Here is a 24,892-nt window from a genome sequence, read left to right on the forward strand (position 1 = left end):
ATAATAATAACAATAAATATGACTATGATAATAATATCAATAATAATAATAACAATGTTTAAAAAAGAAAAAAAAATTTCATGAAATATATGCACAAAAGTTTAAATCAATTTACGGTAGATTGAGAATTTTTCTTTCTTTCTTTTTGTTTCTTACGAAAAAGATTATTGTGAAAATTGACATTTTTCATTAATAATTAATTAAATACGAATGTGTGTACGTGTGCGTACAGAAAAGTTGGAATTATTCATTCGTTATTACATAGAGTATATCAGGTATATTATCAAAGAGATGGTAAGAACTAAATATTGCTTTTTGTTGTTGTTGCTGCTGAGGCGATTAGTTATCTTCAATTATTCCAGTAACATTCACTACCACGTTTACCATTTTATTTATTCATTTACTTATTGTTTTTTTTTTTTTGTTTTTATTATTTAATTAATAATTTAATTATTTCTTTATCTTTTGACTGTAATTTAGTTTTTTTTTCTAGTGTAAAGTTATCTCGATAAAGACACTCAAGTTTAAGTATGAATGAAAAAATCCAGCTGGTAAAACGATGTAGTCTGTAGGCGTAATTAATGATACAACCATGCACTTTTTTTCTTTAACTATTAATAGATAAATAAATAAATAAATGCACAAGAATGTTTCAATTTGCAACCAAATACTCTCTGTATATACTCGGATTAATGAAAGACATCAATAACAAAGATGAGCTGATTTTTACGTTCTTTTCTCTTTCTAAAAAATTTTGTAAATCATAATTATACAATAAAATATGATATTACCTAATGTGCAATGTCGGTTCCTATACTGGTTATCTGTATCACAATTTCTATACATATTATGTACATATACGTATATGTAATAAATCTAAAACTTTATTACACAATAAAATTTCATCTTTAATTTTAAGCATTTTCTTTTGTCTCGTTGAATCACGAAAGTATCGATTCAATAATTTTCCATTGGTTGATGATAAACTCAACATTTTTTCTGCAACTTAACAAATTTTTGTATACGGTTTTCTTATTTCTTAATTTTTTTCATTGATTTTTTCCGTTTCTATCCAAGTGGACGACGATAACATGCTGTTGAAAAACAGCGTTTAACGATTCAATGTTTTTCAAATTTATATAATTATTAATTTCCAAATTATTATACTCGATTATTATTATTACTATTAATATTAATAATTTCATCGCTCCTATTACAATAATAATAATAATTGTCAGTGTTAATTTATAATTATAATATCCTATAGGAATGCTTACGCTAATATCGCTTTCTCCACCTCATTTCATTTTCACTTAATTTTTTCCTAATCTTTTTTTTTTAAGTGAATTACATAGTTACATTTATAGATATACAATACTGACCTCGCAATTAATTTTTTTTTATATGGATAATGCAGAAAAAAAAAGTTTCGCATGTTATATGTATGTATAACCGGATCGCATTTACTTTCCAAAAATGTTGACTATAGGTTTTTCGTTTCATTACAAACGCGTTGCAGATTTGGTAATTTACCCATTCCTCACATTGTAATTATTATTATTACTATTATTATCATCATTATTATTATTATCATACATACAATCAGTTTATATATATATATATATTTTCATTTATATTCGTTCGATATAAATTAATAATTTTTATATTACAGGCCTTTATATAAAATGCCTGCAAATCATCTACACTGTTTTTTTTTATTTCAACTTATTGCTATTATAAATGATTATTATTATTGTTGTTATTATTATTATCATCATCATTAATATTATTATTGATTTTACTAATATTTACAGAACAACGCAGAAAGCTCTTGCCTATAAGTGAAAATTTTACTTTCCAAAATCGGATATTATTTTATATTTATAATGATTTTATTACACACTTGCAAAATTAATTTTAATTTATTTTTCCTATATCTAATATCATATTATTAGATATATATTATCATAGGGTTTCGCATATATGTTCTCTAAATACTTTTTCTTTTCAAATTATTTTCCGTCTTCCTTTTTATTCCTCTGTTCTGCATCTATTACAGATACGTAACTCTGTATACATGTATGTAATACGCTTTTCGTATAAAAATTATTGCAAAAATTATCACCGCGCGCGTATATTATATATTACTATACATATAGTCATACAAATTTGCAAGAAAGATTAAGAACAAAAAAGAAATGAAAATAAACCAAAGAAAAAAGATGCAGAATAAAAAAACCAATGTTATAACAATTGTACCTGTTCAATGAAGAAAATAAAACTGACTTCCAAAAATTGAGTATAGTATTATGTTATAGTATACGTATATCCATGATTATCAGCACGAGCAATCTGCACCGGTTTCTGTTACATATCATTCAATATTTGAAAATCATAGAGCAGTAATCTAATAATGAAAATGAATTGTTACGGATTGATTAATTCGTATTGCAGAGAAATGATCGGTTGTTTATAATAAATTACTAGTCTATGATTATTCCCTTTAATTTTTTCCGTTTCAATATACTAATATACATGTACATGATTATATAGCAGTTCTTTCGCGATTGGACCGCGTCCAGAGTAACCTTTATACATCAGTTTCGTTTTTTATTTGCTTTTTCATTTTCCATTTTTTTTCGTTTTTTGTGTTTTTTTCTCCTCGCGTATTTCGTTTTCTATACAAATTGCTTCTCTCACCATTGAATATTGTTGTCCTTATTGTAATAATTATTATTAGCGTTATTAATATTGTATTTCTTTTATCATTATCATCATTATTATTACTATTAATATTACTATTACTATCATGTATTTATTATTAATATTATTAAAATTATTATTGGTAAAAGTATGTATATATATATGTGTATGTATACGTATCGTAATAAACGGTTGAATAAATAATTTTAAAAAATAACTGGGGAAATTGATGTAAGCAATTTTAATATTTAATGAGAATCTTATACAACAATCTTCTTTAATTTTATTTATTCATTTATTTATTTATTAATTTATTTATTTTCTCCTTTTTCATTTCATACGATTGAATTAAATAATAAGTTACTGTGGACAAAGCTCGCCGCGTTTGACTTATATTAGAATCTATAGCGATCCAATGAAACATATAATATATATATATAAATATTTTATTTTATTTTAATAATTATTCATTTTTTTTTTAACAAATTAAATTATCATCCTTTAAATTAGAGTGTCTTTTTGTCTTTAAATTACTTTGAATACCAAATAATTAATCAATAATGTTAGTATATACAGGTACAGGTCTCGTATAGTTGCAGTCGTGTCGTCACTGGTTTTTAAGTTGTGGCGGGTGCCGACAAAATCCGCCATTTTGTTTTTTTATTTTGCGTTTCTTATCATTTTTTATGTTATCATCGTTTCTCTTTGTTCGGACCTCAATCGCGACCCAAGTGAAATTCCACGTCCAACGAATAATTGTTCAATGCGAATTCTCTCTTCTCTTGATTTTTTTCAGCCAATGTATCGATTCTTCGTCGGTACATTCGAAGAGAATTTACAAAAATTTACGTACAAAGGAAATAAGTACGTTGGATAGAGAGTTTTTCACTTTTTCGTTCGTTCGGTTTTCCAACTTTTCACGAACGTGGCTATTCGGTCTTAATTAGTTTCATTAATTAGGCTGGGGCCCATGGGGTCGCAATTAAGGCATACGTCACCATAAATAACAACACGGTAATTCGAAGATATATTTTTTTGAATTCATAGGATATCATGCACGATGTCCCATAGCCGTTGTATACCGGGTATGACAACATTTCTTTTATTTTTTTTTCTTTAACGCACTATGTACAGTTACGTAATTAGCACCTTGTTATATATTTTTTGTTAATTTCTTTTCTTTTCTTTTTTCAACACGAAAACCGGATTATGGGGATTTTAAATTTGGGCCTGCAGATACGCACTGAAAAAGCTTACTTGAAATCGAGGGAAAGTAAAATGTTTCATAGATTTTACTTTTTTTTTTTTTACGTCTGGATTGCGACGATGACGATTGAGATCGATCATTTTTCAATTTTCAATTTTGTTGTCCACGTTGTTGTTTTTTTTTTTTTTTTTTCTGCGTTACTGTCGTCGATCCAGACGCCCTCGTCCTCCCACCCGAGAAAGGACCTCGAAATTTCGACTAGCGATATTTTCTCTCTACGTATGTACCCTTGTGTACTTTGATTCTGAATCGAAGGGTGGATTTTGCGCGTTTCCTTGGATTTTTTTTCATTATCTCTCTTGTTTTTTTTTTTTTTACGTGTGTATTTCTATACGCAATGAAAATCTCATATAAATACATACCACTTATACGCAGCTGCAATAAATTCATTACGAGTAATATAGCTCTAGCCATTAATTAATTGAGCTTGCTTACTTTAAGCTTAAGTACATTCGATGATGTGCGGTTGCGACGATTCTATCACACTCGGTCTACCCACGGAATTTTCCAAATTGTGCAGCGACGTCGAATGGGGATTGTGACCGTGACTACCGTTACTTCCGCCGTCCGTGCTACCCGGATCACCTACGGGACCGACGTTGACGCCGTTCCCACCGTGACCGGATCTCTCGTAGCTGTCCATGTGCTCCAATTTGCAATCTTTCGACGACATGTTCCCTGAGATAACAAAAAAATAAATAAATAAATAAATAAAACACACACGTCTAATTTTCTGGACTTTGAGAAGGTTCCGAAGTGATTCCCGTTTCGTACTCACCGACGCCCATCTCGGGTCCGTATTCGTAATAATTGGGAGAACCGACCGCGGCAGCGAGGGCGAGTTCGTCCTCAATGTTGTTCGGTCTGCAACTGGTGGTCTTCCAATGCGTCCTCAGTCCGCTGGCACTTATATATTTTTTGTCACAACCTTGGCAAGTGTAGGGGCGCTCGTTCGTGTGGAGTCTTTTGTGTAACTTTAAATGTACAAATTGGGTAAATTTAGCCGGGCATAAATCACACGCGTAAGGTTTTTGACCGGAGTGAAGGCGCAGATGAGTCTTTAGGTTCGACGTAGAACTGAACCTTTTTTTACAAATTTCACACTGGTGCGGCTTCTCACCTGCGAAAGAAAAAATACAGATGGGGGATTAGGCCGAGTTCGAAAACGATGGAAAAAAACGGAAACCGATCGTTAGGACAGAAATCTTTTGGACAGAATTCACTCGGAGTCGTTTCTACGGAAAATTTCTGCCAATGGATCGTTAGGACAGAACTACGAGCGACAGTCGTTAGGACAGAATTTCTACTTCTGTCCTAACGAACCGCCTGAGGATCGTTTGGACAGAATATGATTTGTGCAGCGAAAACGGATTCTGTCGTAATGATCCTAAGGCGGTTCGTTTGGACAGAAGTACGAAATTTATCCTGACGATCCTCATGTGGTTGGTTTGGACAGAAGTCTGAATTCTGTCCAAGCGATTGTCATGTGGTTGGTTTGGACAGAAGTCTGAATTCTGTCCAAGCGATAGTCAGTTCTTTTGGACAGAAGTACGAAACCTGTCCTAACGATCCACCTGAGGGTCGTTAGGACAGGATTCATACTTCTGTCCTAACGATCCTCGCAGGCGGTTGGTTTGGACAGAAGTACGAAGTCCGTCCTGACGACCCTCTCACAAAAAAACAGAGTCCAACAAATTACCTGTGTGAACTAGATGGTGTTTCTGAAGATGAGCCAGCTGAGTGAAGCTCTTTGTGCAGACGTTGCACTTGAAGGGTCTTTCCCCGGAATGCGTCCTCAGATGAACCTTTAGATTGGACAGTTGGCCGAACGTTTTGCAACAGACGTTGCACTCGTAGTGCATTTTGCCGTCCTTCTTCTTCAGAGGATAGGGGAGGGATCTGTACCCCCTCGATCCTTGGGAGTTGGGGCTGAGCGCCCCGCTCTGGGAGCATCCGTGGTCGTCGGGTGACAACGAGCTAGCTGGGGAGTAGCGATTCATGGAATTGGAGATCGTTAATCCCGGATGATGCCCGAGGTGGAGATTGTGCGTTCCCGTTATCAGGGCCTGATTGCCGTCGATCTGCATTGTGGATGACGTTGGCAGCTGGTGATGCGATTCCAGCCGCCTGTCGTTCCTTTCGTAGATATTCGTGGGCGTCGGCGAGTAAGCCGTGTTGATCGAAAGAGGGGCGACGTTGTGATGCATCGAATTACCCTGGGCATGGTGGTAAATGTTGTAAGGATAAGAGCCGGGCGATTGGATCGGAGATATCGGCGCGATGCTCGAATTGCTGTTCAGGTAAATCGAGCTCGACTCCGCGGCGCCGTTCGGTATCTGAGTCACGGACGACGTCGAGTAGAGAATCGTCGTTCCTGGCGACGGGCTCTTCGACTTGCGCTGCTTCCCCCCGCTCACCTGATGAATACTCGGCGTCGACGAGTGCAAATTGCCACCCGAACTCGAGTGAATGCTGCTGCTGCTTCCGGTACTCGAATGCAGATTGCCCGGACTCAGAAGAAGTCCCGTCGTCGAGTTCACCACCGCGTTCGCCGACGTGTCGGCGTGGATGGGAAGATTCGAACTGGAGTCCGGACTGCATGGCATTATGTTTCCGTACCTGTGCGACTTTTTGTAGGAATAGGCCATCTCCGTCGGACTCGAAGGAGGCGGCGTCACGGAATCGGGATGTACTCCGTTGCTGCTCGAGTTGTTGTTGTTGTTTATTATCGTGTTGTTGTTGTTGTTGTTGTTGTTGTTGTTGTCCGTGTTATTTCGGAGCAAAATGTTCTCCAATATACTGCTGGAGTTGTTCAGATATGCCGGTCTTATGCTGCTCGGCATGGGGAGGGAAGAGAATTTTATTTCAGGTTCGTAAAATTGTTTGGGTATCAGTTTTTCGGGGACGTGTTCCTCCGAGGACGTGGAGAGCACGGTGTTCTTCTGCAACGTGGGGGACACGGATTTCTGTATCTGAAGAACTTGATCGGGCGACGCGGCACCGCTCACTATGTCGTCCTTCAAATTTTCCATGCTTTTGTTGAAGTTGTTGTAAGTCTTGCTTATCTTTATCTTCACCTTTCTGTACTCGTTTTTAACTACGTTAGAATCCTGCTTGAGGATCTCGTTGCTGCTCGGCGCTTTCGCGTTCTTGCTAAAGTCCAACACGTAATTGTTCTCCGAATCCGATTCGCTGCTCTCCTCGGGCGGTGTTAAAATTTCGTCGTGGTAACCGTTCGAATGGTAACCCTCGTCCGATCTCACCGAACCGTCCGTAGGGGTCATTTGGGAACGCCTTTCGTAAATAACACCTTCCTTTATCAGGGGCGTCGTCACGTCCACCGACGTAGGAATCTCGGGTGGTACGGCCGACTGTTGAACTTGTTGTCCTGTTATTTCGAAAAAGAAAGAGAAAAATCGTTCCAAGTCAGAACACCGCCAATTTTCAGTTTTCCCGTCTCCCGGTTTCGATCGGAAATTTTACTCACTTATTCTCTGGAGCATCAGTTCACCCGTTAACGGGTAGTTTAGCCTCTCCGCGAATTCCCTGCAGTACCACACGAGGAGTTCTTGGTTCGGTAGGATCGGTTTTATGGTGTAAAAATAAATATTCATCTGTAAACGACAAATCGGATTAGTACTGGCCGTCCCGAAGAAGCGAAAAAAAAAAGGATCCGATCTCGTTTTCCTCTTTCACTGGGCTCTCCTCACCTTGTATTGACAAGCGATGAGGTTCTGCGACTCCGAGGAGTAGGCGGGATTCACGTACCGCATCCAATTCGACTTTTGGACCTCGTAGCCGTCGATGTAATAGAACAATTCGTTGTTCTTGTAAACCTGCGACGGCAAAATTAAGAGGAAATCTCAGACGCAAGTTAGAAGCGATGGAAAAATCCGGCGTGGTCTTTCAGAGTTCCGAGCGGGGGCACATGAAACGAACGTTCGTTCCACAAGGGGCACCGAACGGAACCAACGGTAAATATTACGATTCGAAAGGTACCATCCTATTCCCCGGGGCTAATTGTATTTCTGGCACGATAAAAGCTACGAGAAAAAGGCAAAGTATATTCGATTCGATTATCCCGCAAGCAAGGGTTACGCAAGCACCGGCGATATAGAAACCAAAAGGTATTACGAACCTTCGGGGACATAACGGTGCCTGAATTGTGCACGTATTTGAAAAAAATTTCTTCCACACCTACGAGCGTTTTTCTGATCCGAAGAACGCCCGTATAAAAAGTAACAATATACCGTATTATCTCGGTAGTTTATCGTTAAAAACTTCACCTGGCCGTATGGATCGAGCTCATGAGTGTGGTTACGAAAAAGGGTCTAACGGATGACTGAATATTAATTTTACAGTTAGAAAACCGGTGGGAAATCGCGAAGCGTTGTAGGTTTTTTTTTTTTTTCTCTCCCAAACATTTTTCATCGCCTTTGAAATTTTTCGAGCGCTCCGAATTCTCGACTCAAAATCGTCGCTGTTGTAAAAATAGGGCGAGGTGTAGAATTTCAATGTGTACACGTCTTTCGACGTTTCCGGAAAATCTAGACGCGAGTTTACCGGTTCGACATCCGCCTACGTAGACCAAAAAATCGAATACAAAATAGAGAACCGTTTTGTCCTGAATTATTTCATTTCTTTCACGTACACGTAAAAAATATTAATATCCTCGTCGAACTCACCCTCCAAAAATATTTCCGATTCGCGTCCGCGGGAACGGAATCCTTCGTGTAAACTTGTCCGACCAAAGGGCCGAACCTCGTGCCCTTAGGGATGTAACTGGTGCTCCAAACGCCCAGAACCTGTACGGAAAAAAGCGGATTTCGGAATTGGAAATTTGCCATCATCGCTGCGGATTTCGGGTGAAAATTTCAAAGGACATCGGTACTCACGTCGTTAAGGGCTTGCGAAGGTTTGAGTACAAGGTTCCTCGGCAGAGAAGCTTCCGCCCGATTGGAATCATTCGGATTCGGCGTGACATCTGGTACCAAATAGACGGCATGCTGTTCGAATTCTTCTTCCCTCAATGTTCCATGATCCCACTCGCTACCCTCCATGTTTTACTGCAGCGAAAAATAAGAAGGAAAATAGATCAGCCCTAAAATTTCACGTACATTTCAAACTTAGGAAATTAGTAGAGAAGAATTCCGCCCTCCGCTCTCAGTGAGGCTGCGAAAATTTTGCAGCGAAAAATCAAAATGGAGAAGGAAATTAAAATCCAAGCAAACGAAAAATACAAAATTCAAAAGCGAAAAAATTCTTTCTCCTGACAGAAAACCGCATGAAAAATTTACGTCCGTCGCGTATCGCGTGAATAAAAAAATAATCAGCCCCTATTTAAAGCCGCCCCGATGCGAAGCGCTCTTGAAATTTCCTTTCGATTGAAAAAAAGGTATTCGTAAAAAAATCGTGAAAAGTGTTCGAGCGGCTAAATTATGGAAGGGAATACGTAATTAGTGGCATTGCAAGTCGCGTTTGGGGCGGGGGTAGGGGGAGGAAGTGCACCCTTTAACTATACGCTGTACGAAAGTGAAACCGGACCGTGCATTGATCGCGGTTTGCCGGGGTGATGGAGTTCTTTACTCGAAGATGGTGAACCGCATCTCCTGCCATTTCTCATCTTTACGCGAGATCTTTAAAGTCCCTTTTTTTTTTCTTTCTTTCTTTCTTTCTTTCTCTCTCTTTCCACGCCACGACGGAGCTGCGGCGAGACGAGACCGCAGCTTCGTCTCTTTCGCTGCCATGTCCGAGAAAGAGAAAAAAAAAACTAAAATCGTTACGACTGCCTTCGAAAAAATGACAGCGAGATGACCGGCGAGGAGAGAACCGGCGACAAATCAAATTACACAAATTAATAAGCCACCCCTTTGCTCGACGCGGTGCGGATTTGACCCTCATATGACGACCGACCGGACGCCGGGGTTAAAGTCCTCGGCGTGTGTTATGCGGAGAAAGAGAAATGAATCGGACGAAATTCGTGAAAAAAAAAAAAAGAATTCCCGTGACGCAGGCGTAAACGATGAAATGAAAATTCATTTTCGAAAGAAAAAAAGCCTAATGAAAAATTCTTCCTTTTTTTGGTTCCTACCTGACGAAACATTCGTTTTATTACAGTAAACGATAGAGTCTTTGATATTCGACGCTGCACATACTATTTAATTTTATAATAATTGTGCACCGTTTTTTCTTCTTTTTTTTTTTGTTTCTTTAATTTTGTGCGCGCACTTCAATGTACGGTAATATTAATCGTCGTAATAACTGTGAAAAAGTATTTTCCTTTTTATCAATCTCTCGATTTTTTCTGTTTTTCTACCAGAGTTTCGTCACTCGCGCTACCGTTGCACTGATCAATTAAAATACACCGGCCGCATATTTTAACGAAATTTTTCCAAGCTTACGTGATTCTGTAATTTTTTAACGACACGGAAGATATCGTTTGCAACGGTATCAACTCTGACTTTGAACGATCGAATAATTTGTACGGTTTTTTGTTCAGACGTAAAGTTTGCTTAATTTTTTTCAACATTTATTTAGATGTTCGCTGTTTTCGTTCCTCTTTTCTTTTTTCTTTTTCTCTATGCGTTTTTTTTTTTCGAAGCACTTCAATATCTCGACGAGTGCGCCGTAGCTGTGTTATAAATCGAAAAATTGATAATCACGCACTTCGCAGGGTGAAATTTATTCGAACGAAAAATTAATTTCACACCGATTTTTAATTCTCAATTATTTTTCATTACTTCTTCTTCTATCGATATCGAATGTACTTTCTTTTTCAGTTTCTCCTTCTTCTTTTTGGTTTTTTTTTTCGTTACTCTCCCTTATGGAAACGCATTTGTGATTATATTTATTTTAAAAAGGGCTGCAACGCCTTTTATGTGAAGCAAAAAAATTTCGATAGATTTTCAAAATGCAGGGATAGCCTTTCAATAAAATCGTTGCTGATCCGATTGATTCTGTTTTTTGCTTCACTGACGTCAAAAACACAAACTACTCAATCGTACATGGAAAATTCACTTTACACCAAATTCTTTATGCTTCGTTTTTTTGAACAGAAATTGTTTTGTAAGCTCAAAACCACTGATTAAGTTTTTCTAGATCTAAGACTGTCACCGAACCAAGATCGTAGCTCCAGGTTATTCGATCCGATTAATTAGATTTCTTCAATCGAATATTTCACGATATCTTGATTATTTTGATGAAAATATCACTCGAGTGTATTTTAAAATAACTGACTGTGAAATCAACGGTATTCTTTACGTTCTATCATACTTGCGATTAATCATCACGCCTTGTTTCACTCATTGAAAATGGAACCGAAAAAAGGTAACTAAAAAAAAAAAAAACTAAAAATGCTAAAACGGAAGATAGAAAGGAAGGAAGAATATTTTCGAAATAAATTCTGCTCGAAACAGATGGGGTGGAAAGAAAGGAAAAATGTGATAACCAAAGATTCACAGTATTTAATTATTCTTTTAAATCCGAAAACCTCTGGAAAACCGAGACGACGTATTCGGTTTTCGGGTAAACTATAATACAATTATTAATAAATTACGGAATTAAGTGAAGAATATTGTTCTTTTCTTATAATATTCCGCTGTCACGGTGTTGATTATTGCAATTCAGATACGTAATCGTACATTCTTCTTCTTGGAGGGGGGGAGGGTTGTTTTTTTTTTGCTTTAGGTTTTTTTTTTTTTTTACTTTGCAAAATCGGCGAAGCGAACGGAAGAGGAAAAATTATGTGTTACGTCTCGTATTCCATGTAATTTGTATATATATTTGTTATTATTATTGTATTTTTTGTTTCTAATTCCAAGTCCGCGAACGTTCCGGGATTGGCACAGTGTGAAACTCGGCAAAGCCTGACCTAGCCCAACTCGGGTCCGCTTGCCTGGTGCGTCGGGGCTGACGGTTGGTTCGCTGTGTTCGTAACCGCCGACGATGTGGGATGATTTTCACGTGTGTCGTACGTGGGTGGGTGTGTGTGTGTGTGTGTGCGCGCGCGTGTGCGTGTGCCCGCTACATTCTCGCTTGTGTTGGTAAAACAGCCACAAATGCAGGCCGAGGTGCATTTCTCCGCGATGCGCTTCCCATCGACCCGCTCCCTGCGTTCGCGGTCCTCCTCTTTTCTGCATTTCCCTGGGACTACCTCTCTCTCGAACTTCCGCGCCGTCGCCGCCGCCGCCGCCGCCGACGCCGCTGCCGCTTTCAACCCCTTCGACCCCCTTCGCCATATCGAAAACCAGCTGCAACAACCCCCGCTCCATTTTCTCCTACCCATTCTCTACCTTGATGCACCTCAACAAGCGAACACCGCGCGGAGGAGAAGGAACACCGATAAACACGCCTGCGCTTTAACGTCGCGCTACCCTCCATTACTTCTTCCCTTCTCCCTCTTTCCATCCCCTTTTTTTTATTTCCTTTTTTTTTTTTCTTTTTTTTTTATTCAAACAAATTCACAGCGTTGTGCAATAGATGACGCGAAGATCATCATCGGCCAACACCTGCATCCCGACTGCGCTTCCATGCTTTCGAATTTTTGTTTCAAGTTCGCGATAAATATCGGTGGAACGTCGTTACAGAATAATTAAAGATACGCCTTGCACGTCGGTCCTGTGTGTGCGGTAAAAACCAAATAGCAGAAAAAAAAAAAAAAACGATCCCCCGCAAATCGAAAAACGATATCAGGGATACGTAAAATAGAACATGAGGTGAGTAAAATTTTTTTCGTGATATTTGTACACGTCATCAGAAAAATCAATCCACTCGTTCTTTTTTTTTTCCTATCTTGTGCCAGTCATTTCCGGTATATAACTAGCGGGGGGTGATGTTTGAATTTGTTTGTTTCCGCTTCGAGAAAACTTAAAAAAATATGTCATTTATGCAGTTCAGTAGAGGAAAAAGTCAAAAGTCGTTGACCGATGACGTTTTTCTCTTCAATTAGTTTCGATGACATCACGTGTCCGGTGATTCTGATTATCCACGATTTCAGGATCGTTGTCCAGCCAAAGCGAGGGCACAGCCTTCGAGGAAAGCGACGATTATCGTTTCCAAAATCGCGTGCCTTTCAATCCGGGTGTCGTGAAGAGAATCGATCGTTACGCAATATACAAAAAGGTGGGTAAATGAAAAAGCGATAAAACGAACGAAAACATCATGGAAACTGGTTTTCCATTTCAAATATATATACGTATACATATACATACATATACATATGATAGCTCTAAACTGCATCACGTAAGCGAGAGTCAGCCGATGCTGCCGATGCTCGTGGTGCAACGGGGGAACGGATGAAAATATAAACTGCACAACGGTAGTGCAGCGGACGGAAGACCGTGACCTTACCATCGAGGTCGGGGTTGGGCGTGTACGGGACAAAGGTGACCTTGAAATATATAAATCTCTGTAACAAGGTACATGCAACCGGTATATGTGCGATGCACACACGCACACACACACTTCTACACCTGCATATAATACGCGCATCGTCGCATAGATTGAAGGATCTCGAACGCCTGTATGAGCAAGTAATCAGATCGAACATAAACCCGAAGCGTAGGGGATGAAATTTTTGAAAAATTTGACGAAAAAATGTGATTCCCTCTCCTCCTTCGACGCGTAGAAATTGCGATGATTCGACGCTTGTACCCGTAATTTGCAAAAACTAAATTTTCCAGATCATTTCAATGACGACGTCGTTTGTGTTGATTTATTTCGAATAAATATTAAGCGTGTGTTATTCCAAAGTTAATTAGCCGTTCAGAGTAAATTAGTCGGAGATTATAAGCGACCATTAGGAAGTCATTATTGACGCATTACGAAGATCATATCGTCGCTCCGCACTGGCCGGTGACACAAATGTGTACATATTTGTGTGTGCCTGGAAAAAATAATCCCCCAGTTCGAACGATGATATGAACGACCGTTTCACTTATCCGCCAATTAGCGTGATTAGTCGGTCAATAAAATAATTATTTTAACCCGCGCTCGCAATTGTATTGTAATCGGTTTTCGAAAATTTTCCTTATTTTCCGTACGATGATTATACAACGAATAACGTACGCGTTACAACAGACCGAAATGGAACTCCTAATTATGAATGAAGTTGCCTCTTACAAATACATAGAACGCTCGACCATATGCACATAACCCGTATACCTAATATACACGCGAGCAACGGAGTTCGTGTATGTATTTATATACCTACTATACCCGGCGTAGAAATTTCACTTTTCGACTAAGAAACCTGGTCATGACTCATCGACCGTTTATAAATCTTGTCAAAAAAACAAGATAAAATTATATCCACCTACGGTCAATTTTTATTCAAAGATCTCGTCAAAATTTATTTACTCTTCTGTCGCGGTGAAAAAAAAAAAAAAAAAAAATCCTGAAGAAAGAAAAGAGACGAACAAAAAATAGGATTTTCAAAAAAATTCTAACGTCCGCGTTTTCTATTGCGGCCTGTAAGAATGTTCGATTCTATTTACAAGGAGAAGAGGGGAAGAGAAAAAAATTATTTAAGGTTTTCACAAAGTTAGCTGCAGATATTTCAAGTTTTGTTGATCAGCTGTTATTACTCAACGTTCTCAACACCGAGCGCGTAAGAGGGTCTCGCGATTTTTTTTTAAACGTTGCGTACAGAGTTGTAACACAATGTAATGTAACGTTGCGGCGATGTCCGCGAGTAGGGGGGAAAGGAAGGAAGGAAGGAAGAAAGGAAGTAAAGGAAGTAAAGGAAAAAAAAAAAAGGAAAGAAAACTAAAAATCAAAATAGAAATGGAAAAACAGGGGGAACGAGAAGGGGGAAGGTTGAAATGTAAACCGGAAGAATACCTGAGCATTCGCGCGTAGATATTCGCGAGTGTGTGTGTAATTCTTGGCGAAGTTGTGTCGTCGTCGTAGTCGTCGTAGTCGTCGTCGGCCATGTCAAGGGAAAGAGGGGGAGGAAAAAGTGGCGAAGAGGAGGTAGTCAACAAGGAGGTTGCAACGCTGAAAGAAGGTCTCACTCGGTCATTGTCCTACTTGGGTTCGGGCTATACCTTGCCCGCTTGGTTAAAAGAGGTTTCAATACCCTTCTTCTGCTTCTGTTACATGGAGGACGCCGTTGCCGTTGGCTCTCGAATGCGAACCGCTACCGCACCACGGAACCACCGGAGTTCCTACCTCCGTTCTTTCATTCTTTTGTATCGTTCCCTCCGACGTACGTTATACGTACGTACGTACGATACGTACGATACCCGCGTGACGTCAGGTTTACGGTTAACTGTATAATACGGGTGTAATGTACGCGCGCACACACGTACCCGGTAACTATTCCTCAGCTCGGACACGGAGCAGCCCATCGCCCATCGAGTATCGAACGATCCTGTCCGATAATCATTTTTACGAACCTCCCTGACTCCCGGGCAACGCGACGACGACATCGTTTTGCCGATTTTAACTTCGACGAGACACTTTTCTTCCCCCGGCTCGGTAACGCACACCCCGTCTCCGATCTCGATGTCGATCTTTCGAGGTGACGTAAGATGCGAAAACGCGAAATATCCAGTCTGACGCCAACGATTTGATTTTTTTACCCCGCTTCCTTTCGTCGACGGAAGTAAAAATTGAAACCGAATTCATCTGGAGGCGGTTGCGCGACCTTGTTTTTTTTTTGGAATACCGGAAGCTGGACGATTTTCCGATTTTTTGGCCATTCTCTTCTTCGACTGATTTTTTTTCTTTTCGCTGCATTTTTCGACTCGAAAAAACCAAGTATCGTACCTGTATTATAGTCAGGTGCGTCAGGCGGTTCCTCTCGATTTTCGAATAGATTCTTCTCCGGTTTTTCGGTTGATACGCGCGATATTACGAGATGATTTGTGAAGATATCGTCGCGCTCGTTGCGCGTGTGGATATATATATATACACTGATGTATGACATACACACACACACACAGAGAGAGAGAAAGAGAGAGAGAGAGAGAGAGCCAGAGGTCCGTGAGATGGAGAATCGCTTGTGCCGAGAAGCCAAACGAGTTCGTTGACCCGAATGTGGCGAAATGATTATAACAGTACCTATATAGGTGGCAGGTTGCGAGCCGACGGCACACTACCACCGGTTTACTTGTAAAACTACGTGAACGACGAACGACGATCACGATTCGACGACGACCACCCGGTGAAGGGGACTTTGATTATCGAAAAACTACGACTGTATTTGCGACAGATTCGAACGCGATTCGTGGTGGAAAAGTAAAGAGAAAAAAAGAAACAAAAAAAAACAGTTCACGGACACGAAGTCGTCGACGCCCTAACTCGACGTTACGAAATTACGTTAGTCAAGTTCCTGTAGTTTGTAATAAATTAAAATTCTCTTTCGCATTTATACGGTCGCGATAACAACCGACAATTATGAATACACGATGGAGTGTTAGCGACGATGTTGTTTCCAGAATCGATTAACTGCTTTTTTTTTTTCTAAACCAGGTTACATTACTCAAAAAACAATGATCGTACCGCGATTAGTTACAAAGAAATCAACGATTCAAAATCGAGAACATCTTTTCATCTTTCCAAAGTTCGTCTTTTTTCATGATCATTTTTTTTTTTTTCTCCCTCGACGAGACTCAATTTCATTCATCCGGATGGATAGCGAATTTAATTTCGTCGCGTTTATCGGCGAACTGCGGTACACGTCGAATTAATATTGTATACCGAAATTCAAAATGGCTCGCGTTTCTGGGCGGTTAAGAAGGTTAGACAACGCGATGCTGCCTCTGCACCATCGCAGTATCGAGGGCACGACAGTGGAATATGTTTCCGCTGAAGGCTGACTGTCTGACCTGATTTATTTTATTTTATGTTATTTTATTTCATTTCGTTGATAAATTTAATCGATCTTACGCATGCTTCTGGACAATTCGTTTCGTAATTTTTCAACCCCCGATTTGACGAAATAAATAAAAACCGAAGAAGAAACGCCCTATTCGTCAGTTGCCGAAAAGTTTTGAAATTTTTCATTCCAGCAATCGCCAATTTTGGTTTCAAACTAAAAATGAAGAACATTCGACGCTTTTCCTTCGACCGAATCGACCGTATTTCGACAAATTTGCCCACGGATTCGAAAGAGACCGGAAAAAAAGGAAGAAGAAAGTACAACGATCCGATGCTTCGGTGAACTTTTCCTCATCTCCTTCCCTGTATGCAAACCCCCCGGGTAGGTATTCGACGAAACTAATTATTAATCGTGATAAAAAAGAAAGCCCTTGTAAAATAATAGAATTTTCTAGGTCCCCCTTCGGAGTGGCGGCAATGGTGTCGGTGACCCAGGAGTCGAAGAAGTTGCGCGGGACGTACGAGGCGGCGGCGGCGGCGGCGGCGGCTCCGGCCCCGGCCGTACTACGTTGGCAAAAGTACAAGTGGTAGCGGTCAGCGGCTCGTCAGACGCGCCCGGCCAGTAGCGCATCCAGGGTCAGGTCCGGCGAAACGGCGCGTAGACGCCAGACGAGCAGCGGAGAGCGGCGCGCTAGAACGCGAGAAAATTCGAGGGTCGGCCGAATTCGGCTGTGCGTGCACGCGGCGCAATAGGGTACGCCGAGAAGAAGGCGGCGACGAAATTACACCCCTTGTCGAATAAACCGCGAGGACGTGCGAGACCGAGGGGGGAAAAGTTAGGGGGATGCCGGCGGCTCGGGGTGGCGACGGAGAGGGCGAGAAAAACGGTGTACAACCCCGGGAGGGACGCAGAGTTCGACGAGGAGAGAGAGAGAGAGAGAAAAAAAAATAAATAAAGAGAGGCTTTCGAAGATTTCGGTGTAACGGATTAACGGCGAGGGAGAGGCCGAGGATCGTCGGCGACCTCCGGCAGCGTCTCGTTTCTTTTCGTTTCGCGTTTCGTTTGGAAAAGCAACGGGCCTCGGAGCGTCGCGGAGCGCCGCGAACCCATCGTCAAGTAGTAGAGCAACGACTCGAGTCAGCCGAGCTAGTGAGTTAGGTGACCGCTATAATGATTTCGCTACCTGGCCTGGCTTCGCACTTCGGTCGTTGAACTCTCTCTACTCTCTTGCGCCGCGTAACCCATTTTGTAATAGCACACTTTGTTCAACCGGCACGCCGGATCCTTATTTTTTTTTAACACCTATAGCTGCGTAGTCGCATCTAGCCGCGGACTACGAAGACTGTCTCCACTTTTTTTGTTTTTTTTTTCTTCTCTTCTCCCCTTATTTTCTTTCTCTCCAACTTTTTCCGCTTCTTCTGATTCCTTTTTTTTTTGCGCTCTAAGCGAAACGAGTCTCCTCCGATTCTTTTTTTCTGTCTCGAAAAAAATCATCTTTCGGTTTTCAAAATCTGACCAGAATCGAAAGAATTCTCTGTCGATCATTTTTCTGCGAACAAATTTCTTTAGTTTATTCTTCAATCTTTTTCGTGATTTGATTTTTATTCTTTTGACTCGCATTCGATTTATAATTTACGTGGTCACGCGATCGGAATTGTAGCGTTTCTTTGCCGATTGTCGAAATTTGTAGAAAATTAAAAAATCCCATGATTCGAATGTGAGAAAATTGACGTTATTTTAAACTTTCATATAGGAGCATAATCGTGACGTCGTCGATGACTGGAATATGGACGCTCGTCATTATTCTAGTTTATATTAATATTACCGTCATTTATTCTTAAACTACAAAGAAAAGAAAAGATTTTCTTTTCTTTCTCTTCTTTTTCACCAAGTTCGCCGTACAAACGAGCGCGGAATTTCCCTTGACCGACTTATCATTTTCACTCATCATAGATGCATTCGACTATGTTATGTTCTCCGATATACGTACGTATACATACGTATGTACCTGTACATCCATGACCGGAAGGATCTGAAATTGCGGTATTTTAATTGTTCGTAAATCGATCGAATTTTTTCGTCATTAGGACTCCGGTAAAAATTGAGTAAAAGTTCGTTAGATGCGTAAATATTTTTATCCATCTGTATTATAAATTTTCTATAAACTACGAACGTTGGATAACATTTATGTATATCAATATGTAACACGAACGACTCCAGATATATTGTTGTTCCCGTTGCTCAGGTGTTCCAGCATTACACGTATTTATATATATACCTACTCCAATGCCAATGTCAGGTACCCTTTCACCTTATATAACGAATAACTATATCACGCTCCGTATATAACTATACGTACATATATATGTGTGCGTACATAAAACTCTCTGAATATTTGCGGTTTATCTCCCGCATGCGAACTTGCAATTTTTCCATACTTCTCTCCCTTTTTTTCGATCACGAGCTTTCGAAATCGGAATAAAAAAATTCGGAGTCATTTCCAAAATTCGATAAAAAAAATACAGGAATCGAAAAAAAATTCTCCTCATCCTTTTCTCCCCAATTTTTTTTTCACCGATTTCGACAAAATGAAAATCGACGGCGTTTTTCCGAAGGTCGATCGTTTGATCGAACTCAAGAGCGGTTTCGATCTATCATCGACGGATCTCGCGTACAGTCCTTGCGAAGAAGCAAGGCTAAAGTGAAGGGAATCTCTCACGGCTGATGGTTGGCCGTGACTTCAGTTAGACGGCAGCCGCAGCGCGTCAATGTAGAACGGTCAATGACACCGTGGCCGACGATGCCGCGATCACATGTATACACGGATATAAAATATTTTTCACGTACACACACACGCGCGCGCGCGCGCGAACCCACCGATACGAAATACAATTACACACACGCGCGCAAAACGATCCTCGCGCACATCTGTAATATTTTTATATTTTTTTTTTTTCATCTGAGAAAAAAAAATATTATCCGCGCGTTCGTCTATTTTGTTTTTTGTTTTTTTTTGTTTTTTTCTTTCTTATCTATTCGAGCCGAGACGAGCAGATGTACCCGCTTTACCTGCGCCCACCTTTCGTATCGTTGTAATCGTCGATCGCGATTTAGCCCTCATCGTTTTCAGCGCGACGATACTTCCCCTCATTTTTTTTCACCGCGACACTCCGTTCGATCGAGTTCGTCGCGGGATCAGTTAAAAAGATATTTCCGGATCAGTGTCATTCGATATCCGCGTCGATACGAGTTCATCGTAAAACTTTTTACCACCCGGTAGAAAAACGCGCACGCGTCTACGTGTAATGCAATTTCAACGTGTACCGCGTACTGTTATATGTGTATATATGAAAAAAATCATTGCGCATTTTTACCTACGAACGCGGTAAATGGGGAGAGTGTCGATTCGTCGATCCTTTTCCATTTACTTTCGGGTGTAATTATATATGTGTGTTTCGAGTTTTTACGAAATTTTTATTCGGATTCGGGGTACGTGCGACAAAGCAATTTGCGAATTGCAATTTACAAAGCTAAAAGTAGAAAATTAATTCGTTTACATGCACCACGCTTTACGTTACATATTATGTACGTATGTACGCACAACGTATGGTACCTACGATATGTACATGGTGGATGTGAACTGTGAATGTACCGTTACGTCACATTAGTAAGCACCTGTACAGCCGTTCGTTACCCTACCCTTCGCCGTGCCAATTTTCAAAATGTCTGGAAACAGATCTTAAATTTTGGAAGTAAAGAATTGCAAAATTTTTTTGAAACTGTACGATTGGAAAAAATGTGGAAACGTATAATTCGAAAATTCTGTAAATTGTAACGAAAAGATGAGCAGAAAATTGAAAAAAAAAAAAATGGCCGGTAGAAATAGAAAAGAACGAAAACGTACTCTAATCTGTGTCAACGTAGAGCTAATAATTATTCGCGTCAGCCCGCGGAGCGAATCACAAAAGAATTTAGCGAGTGAATATATATTTATATGTACGTATCATATGTGTACAAGCGGAGGCCGTGATACGCGAAAAAATTTCACCTGCTCTCGTAGAGCGCACTGGAAGAAAGAGAAAAAAGAAAAAAAGAAAAAAAGCAAAAGCAAACTGCAGAGAAACAAAAAAAAACGGGATTAATTTTATTCAAACTCGGTTCGATGACGTAGTCGGCGAAAACGGTTTATCCCAAAGTCGGATGACGCGAAAAAGTTTCAGCTATTTTTTTTTAGCAATTTTATCTGCCTCCATTTTTGACGAAGAAAAATCAAAATTATACAAGGGTGAATTTTCATGATTTACATTATTCGAAGCGTTTTTTCTTTCTCGTATTCTACGCATTTTTAATATTCGAAAAAATTCCATCTTCGACACCCTCGTACCCGGTAATTTCCCTTCCGATCCACCCCCACTTTGTTTTAACACGTTTTACAGATTACCGGGGAAGGGGTAATGGCGGATCAGGTAGGTACACCGTTATGACATATTAGGAAATACGAGTGTGTTTAACGGTGTTTCCGTACGTTACAAGAAGAGTGAACTTATACCGGGTAGGTAACTATCGCCGAAGTTTACATAAAATGTATATCGCACCTCGTAAAAAACTTTTTTTTCTCTCTTCCCACGTAAAACTAACGTCGAACAAACGTCCGTTACAGTTACACGCCTCCGTAACTTTATTCGAAAAATCTTTGGATCTGAAAATTTTCACGAAACTTTTTTCAAAAAATTTTTGCAGATAATTTTGCCGAGCATATTTCACTTTTTTTCGACCTCTTCAATTTTTTTGAACGAAGCCTTTTTTCGGACGGTTCTACCCGGAGTCTGGCGAGTAAAAAATTTACCGTTTTTCGGCACGAACCGACCCAAAGTGCGGAGCACATTTTTTTCAAAATTCTCACAACGGCGAATCGACAAAAGGAATCCAAAGATTTATGGAGGAAATTTTTTCAAAGATTACAGAGGGCGCTCCGGACGTCGAGATCCAGAAAAATCTACGATTCCCAGACCGCGGAAAATATTGGGGAATGGGGAGATTTTTTTTATCACAAAAGTAACGGCAGGTAGTTATTACGGGTAATTTATTTTCCCCAGGCATTTATTGTACAATCAATTGGCTCGAGAGGAATCTAATTCCGCCATTTTTTATTTCTATGCCCGTCCAATTTTTGTACACGTAAAATAAATATCCTCCTCGAACGATTTTTTCGCGATCCAAAATCAACCGCTCGAGTTGATCCCAACTGCGAATCCGCCGTTCCGTAATAGAAGGATATCGATAACGGAGGTAATAATTTTCGAGGACCTTCGATAAAATCGATACGAAGCGTAAGAGAGAAATTTGAGGTATCCCTGCGGATAATTATCGACGAATAAAATCGCCCAACGTTTATCTAAGAGCAGAATTTCTATCCCATAGGAATCGAATTAATCGCGAGGCGAACGGTTGCGATTATCATTATGATTATTCAATCCGCAAACAGGTATAACGTATTATCCGAAGACCTGTACCGATGCGAGTGCAAAACATTCATAGAGAGAACAAGGCAAAAAAGAGAAAGAAAAAAGAAGAGGAGGAGTAAGAAGAAGAAGAAGAAGAAGAAGAAGGAAGCTGAAAGGATAGTCGGAGACTCGATCGTCGCCATGACCTTGCTCGCGGAGCGGAGAACCGCGCGCGAACACCGGAGCGGGTTGGTTAACAAAGTCGTCGACTTCATGCCGATGCGGCTGTGGCCGTTGCATAACAGACTCGGAAACAGCGACGGCGAGAGAGGAGCGCAACGTCGTAAACGATGCGCGTTCAAAAAATCAGACGGGCAAAGTTCGCCTGTCAAAATTTTGTCGAAAAAAATCAGCCCCCCCCCTCCCCCCCCCAAAATCGCGCAAATCCTAACGAAGATCACGGACCGCTCGTCGGACAGGGATTAAAAAAAATCCCCGCGAACGCGGTAGCCATTTTTCCTTTTTTCTTATTTCGATCGACTAGGTTTGGGCGAACGACGATTAATTTTCGCACCTGGCAGATAAGAGCGGACTCGATGGACGAAAAAATTTCCATCGCGAGCTACCGTCTGCGAGCAAGTGTGGGGAAAAGAAGGGAAAACAACGACTACTCACCTCTACGATTTCAGTCTTAAAACTGTCCGATGTGGATGGATGTATTTTATACGTTCGATTCGTTGAATGAATAGTTTAATATCACAATCACACCACACTAGATATGCGTACCCATGTGTATATGAATGCTCGTACGTCGACACACACGGCAATACGTACGTATATGGAGAGAACTGTCAAAACACACTCAAAATTACCACTGAATCAGGCATCTCGAAGAGGTACGTAATCGATCCTCCGCACTGTCGAGGATAGTTTTGTTTTTAGGAAAAATCGTGGTAAAGATTATTATTATTTGTTTTTTTTCCGATCGATCGAAAAATCGCGAATTCGATTTAACTTCGTATCACGGCAGGCAGTCCTATCAAAATCTTCCCACACCGATCCACTTGAAATACCGGCACTCGTCGTACGATTTAGTCATGATTGTGCCGTGTTCGTTGCACTGCTTTATATCAGACGACATTTACGCAGACATCTTACGCGGTACGATTATCCACCGCGGATGTCATTTGAACGGTCGAACGACGACAGGTCGCGGTTTCTTCCAGAGTTCGTTCGCGGCACTCGGCTTGGTTTCGACGATTCGTCGATAAGAAAAAACAATATTCCAAGTACAACGCGGACCGAAGATCGTTAAAAACTGAAAAATCGATCGCGATCGTTCTCCCTCGGGGAGTATTCGAGAGCGCGCGCCTCTGTGTGTTGCGGGCGACGGAGCCGCGGTGTTCAAACTGACGCTTCAGATGGTTTCAAGGTAGTATGAGGTACAACGATCACGAAGAGCGGCGAACCAACTAACGAACGTATAGTATAACGTAATATATAGTACAAGAAACGAACGAACGAGCGAGCGAACGAGCGAACGAACGAAGTCGGGCTGGCTGCAGGCTGCAGGTAAGGTAAAGGTGAGTTAAGACCGCGAACGAAGAAGCGGCAGCAGCGGCGACCGGCAGCGGGGACCGGCAGCAGTTGATCTTCGGCGTTAGCGGCAACGAGTAATACACACGATCGGGAGAGTCAATCGTCGGCTTTGAGGCACGGGCAGAAGTACGTTCCGGAGTTTGTTGCCTGCACGGAGCAGAACTCGGGCCTCTTCTCGCGTGGCACTCGTCGTCGTCGTAGTCGTCGTCGTAGTCGTCGTCGTCGTCGTAGTCGTCGTTCGGTTCAACATTCTCCATCGACAAAAGCAACGGTACTCCGCATCGCCCGTCTCTCTCTCGACTCTCTGGTTACTGACCTCCGAAAATACGTATAATGCTCGTTCCCCCGACTCCCCCTCCCCGCCACCGCCACCGCCGCCACCCCTCCTTCCCTCTCTCTTCTTCCTCCACCTTCCTTCTAGGACGAACGCTCGCGCTGCCGATGCCGATGCTGTTGCTGCTGCTCCTTCATCCTCCTCCTCTTCTTCTTCGTCTTCTTCTTCTCGTCCATCCCATCGAAGAAAACCGAGGATTTTTATTTTCTTAATATTTCTTTTTCCACCGTTTTTTTTTTATTTTTTTCTCTCTCTCTTATTCTCTTATTCCTCGTCCTTATTATTATACCATATCCCATAGCCTTACCGACGATGGATGCAGGGGTCGAGTAGGGGCGAAGCTGTACATATATATATACGTGGATATAGATATACGAACGTGTGCGTACACACGCATTTTTTTCGTTTCTCTCTCAATTTTTTCTTTTTTTCTTTTTTCACATTTTTCCTTTTTATACGCATCACCATAAGGTGGCGAAGGATGCATGGGACGTGTGTTCTCCGAATCCTTGCATTTTAAGAACCGAGAGAAAAGATGATCCACCTCCTCTCAATCTCGAGCCAAGGTACGCGAGTTCCAATCCAATTTGGAATTCCATCGAGTGCGTAAGACAATGGCAACGAATTTCACATTTATCCTCAGCAGTCAATTTTTCTATACCTTATTTCGGTTGTACCCGGTTAAAAGTAGACGGCCGTGAATCGCGATTCATATTCGCTGC

At 40.8% G+C, this 24,892-nt stretch overlaps 1 protein-coding gene and 1 long non-coding RNA gene across 4 annotated transcripts; one reads left to right on the plus strand and one right to left on the minus strand.

Moving 5' to 3' along the window:
• Positions 1-312: 312 nt before the first annotated feature.
• Positions 313-24,066, minus strand: LOC105682880 (PR domain zinc finger protein 1). Of its 2 annotated transcripts, none has more exons than XM_048659085.1 (8): positions 22,913-24,066; positions 8,866-9,036; positions 8,656-8,775; positions 7,681-7,806; positions 7,458-7,584; positions 5,670-7,358; positions 4,749-5,090; positions 313-4,648 (listed from the first exon to the last, which is right to left on the minus strand). In XM_048659085.1, exons 2-8 carry the CDS (start codon positions 9,028-9,030, stop codon positions 4,413-4,415), a joined length of 2,805 nt encoding a protein of 934 aa, XP_048515042.1. In that variant the 5' UTR covers positions 9,031-9,036; positions 22,913-24,066; the 3' UTR covers positions 313-4,412. The 2 variants fall into 2 exon arrangements, with proteins under 2 accessions (XP_048515042.1, XP_012250907.2); XM_012395484.3 differs by lacking the exon at positions 22,913-24,066 and adding an exon at positions 10,062-10,748.
• LOC110117148 lies at positions 11,809-19,041 on the plus strand. Of its 2 annotated transcripts, none has more exons than XR_007279664.1 (5): positions 11,809-12,684; positions 12,918-13,090; positions 13,195-13,353; positions 16,984-17,174; positions 17,248-19,041. It is a non-coding gene; the product is annotated as an uncharacterized LOC110117148 (long non-coding RNA). The 2 variants fall into 2 exon arrangements; XR_002305835.2 differs by having other exon boundaries at positions 12,966-13,090.
• Positions 24,067-24,892: the final 826 nt, after the last annotated feature.

Source organism: Athalia rosae, chromosome 7 (assembly GCF_917208135.1).
Source record: "Athalia rosae chromosome 7, iyAthRosa1.1, whole genome shotgun sequence".
NCBI lineage: Eukaryota > Metazoa > Arthropoda > Insecta > Hymenoptera > Athaliidae > Athalia > Athalia rosae.

Excerpts from the sequence above, each read along its gene's own strand:
- LOC105682880 (XM_048659085.1), bottom strand. The coding sequence starts at position 9,030 with ATGGAGGGTAGCGAGTGGGATCATGGAACATTGAGGGAAGAAGAATTC. Across the intron at positions 7,359-7,457 it reads ACTGATGCTCCAGAGAATAA|GACAACAAGTTCAACAGTCG; the intron begins GTGAGTAAAATT and ends TCGAAATAACAG. Across the intron at positions 4,649-4,748 it reads CGGACCCGAGATGGGCGTCG|GGAACATGTCGTCGAAAGAT; the intron begins GTGAGTACGAAA and ends TTGTTATCTCAG.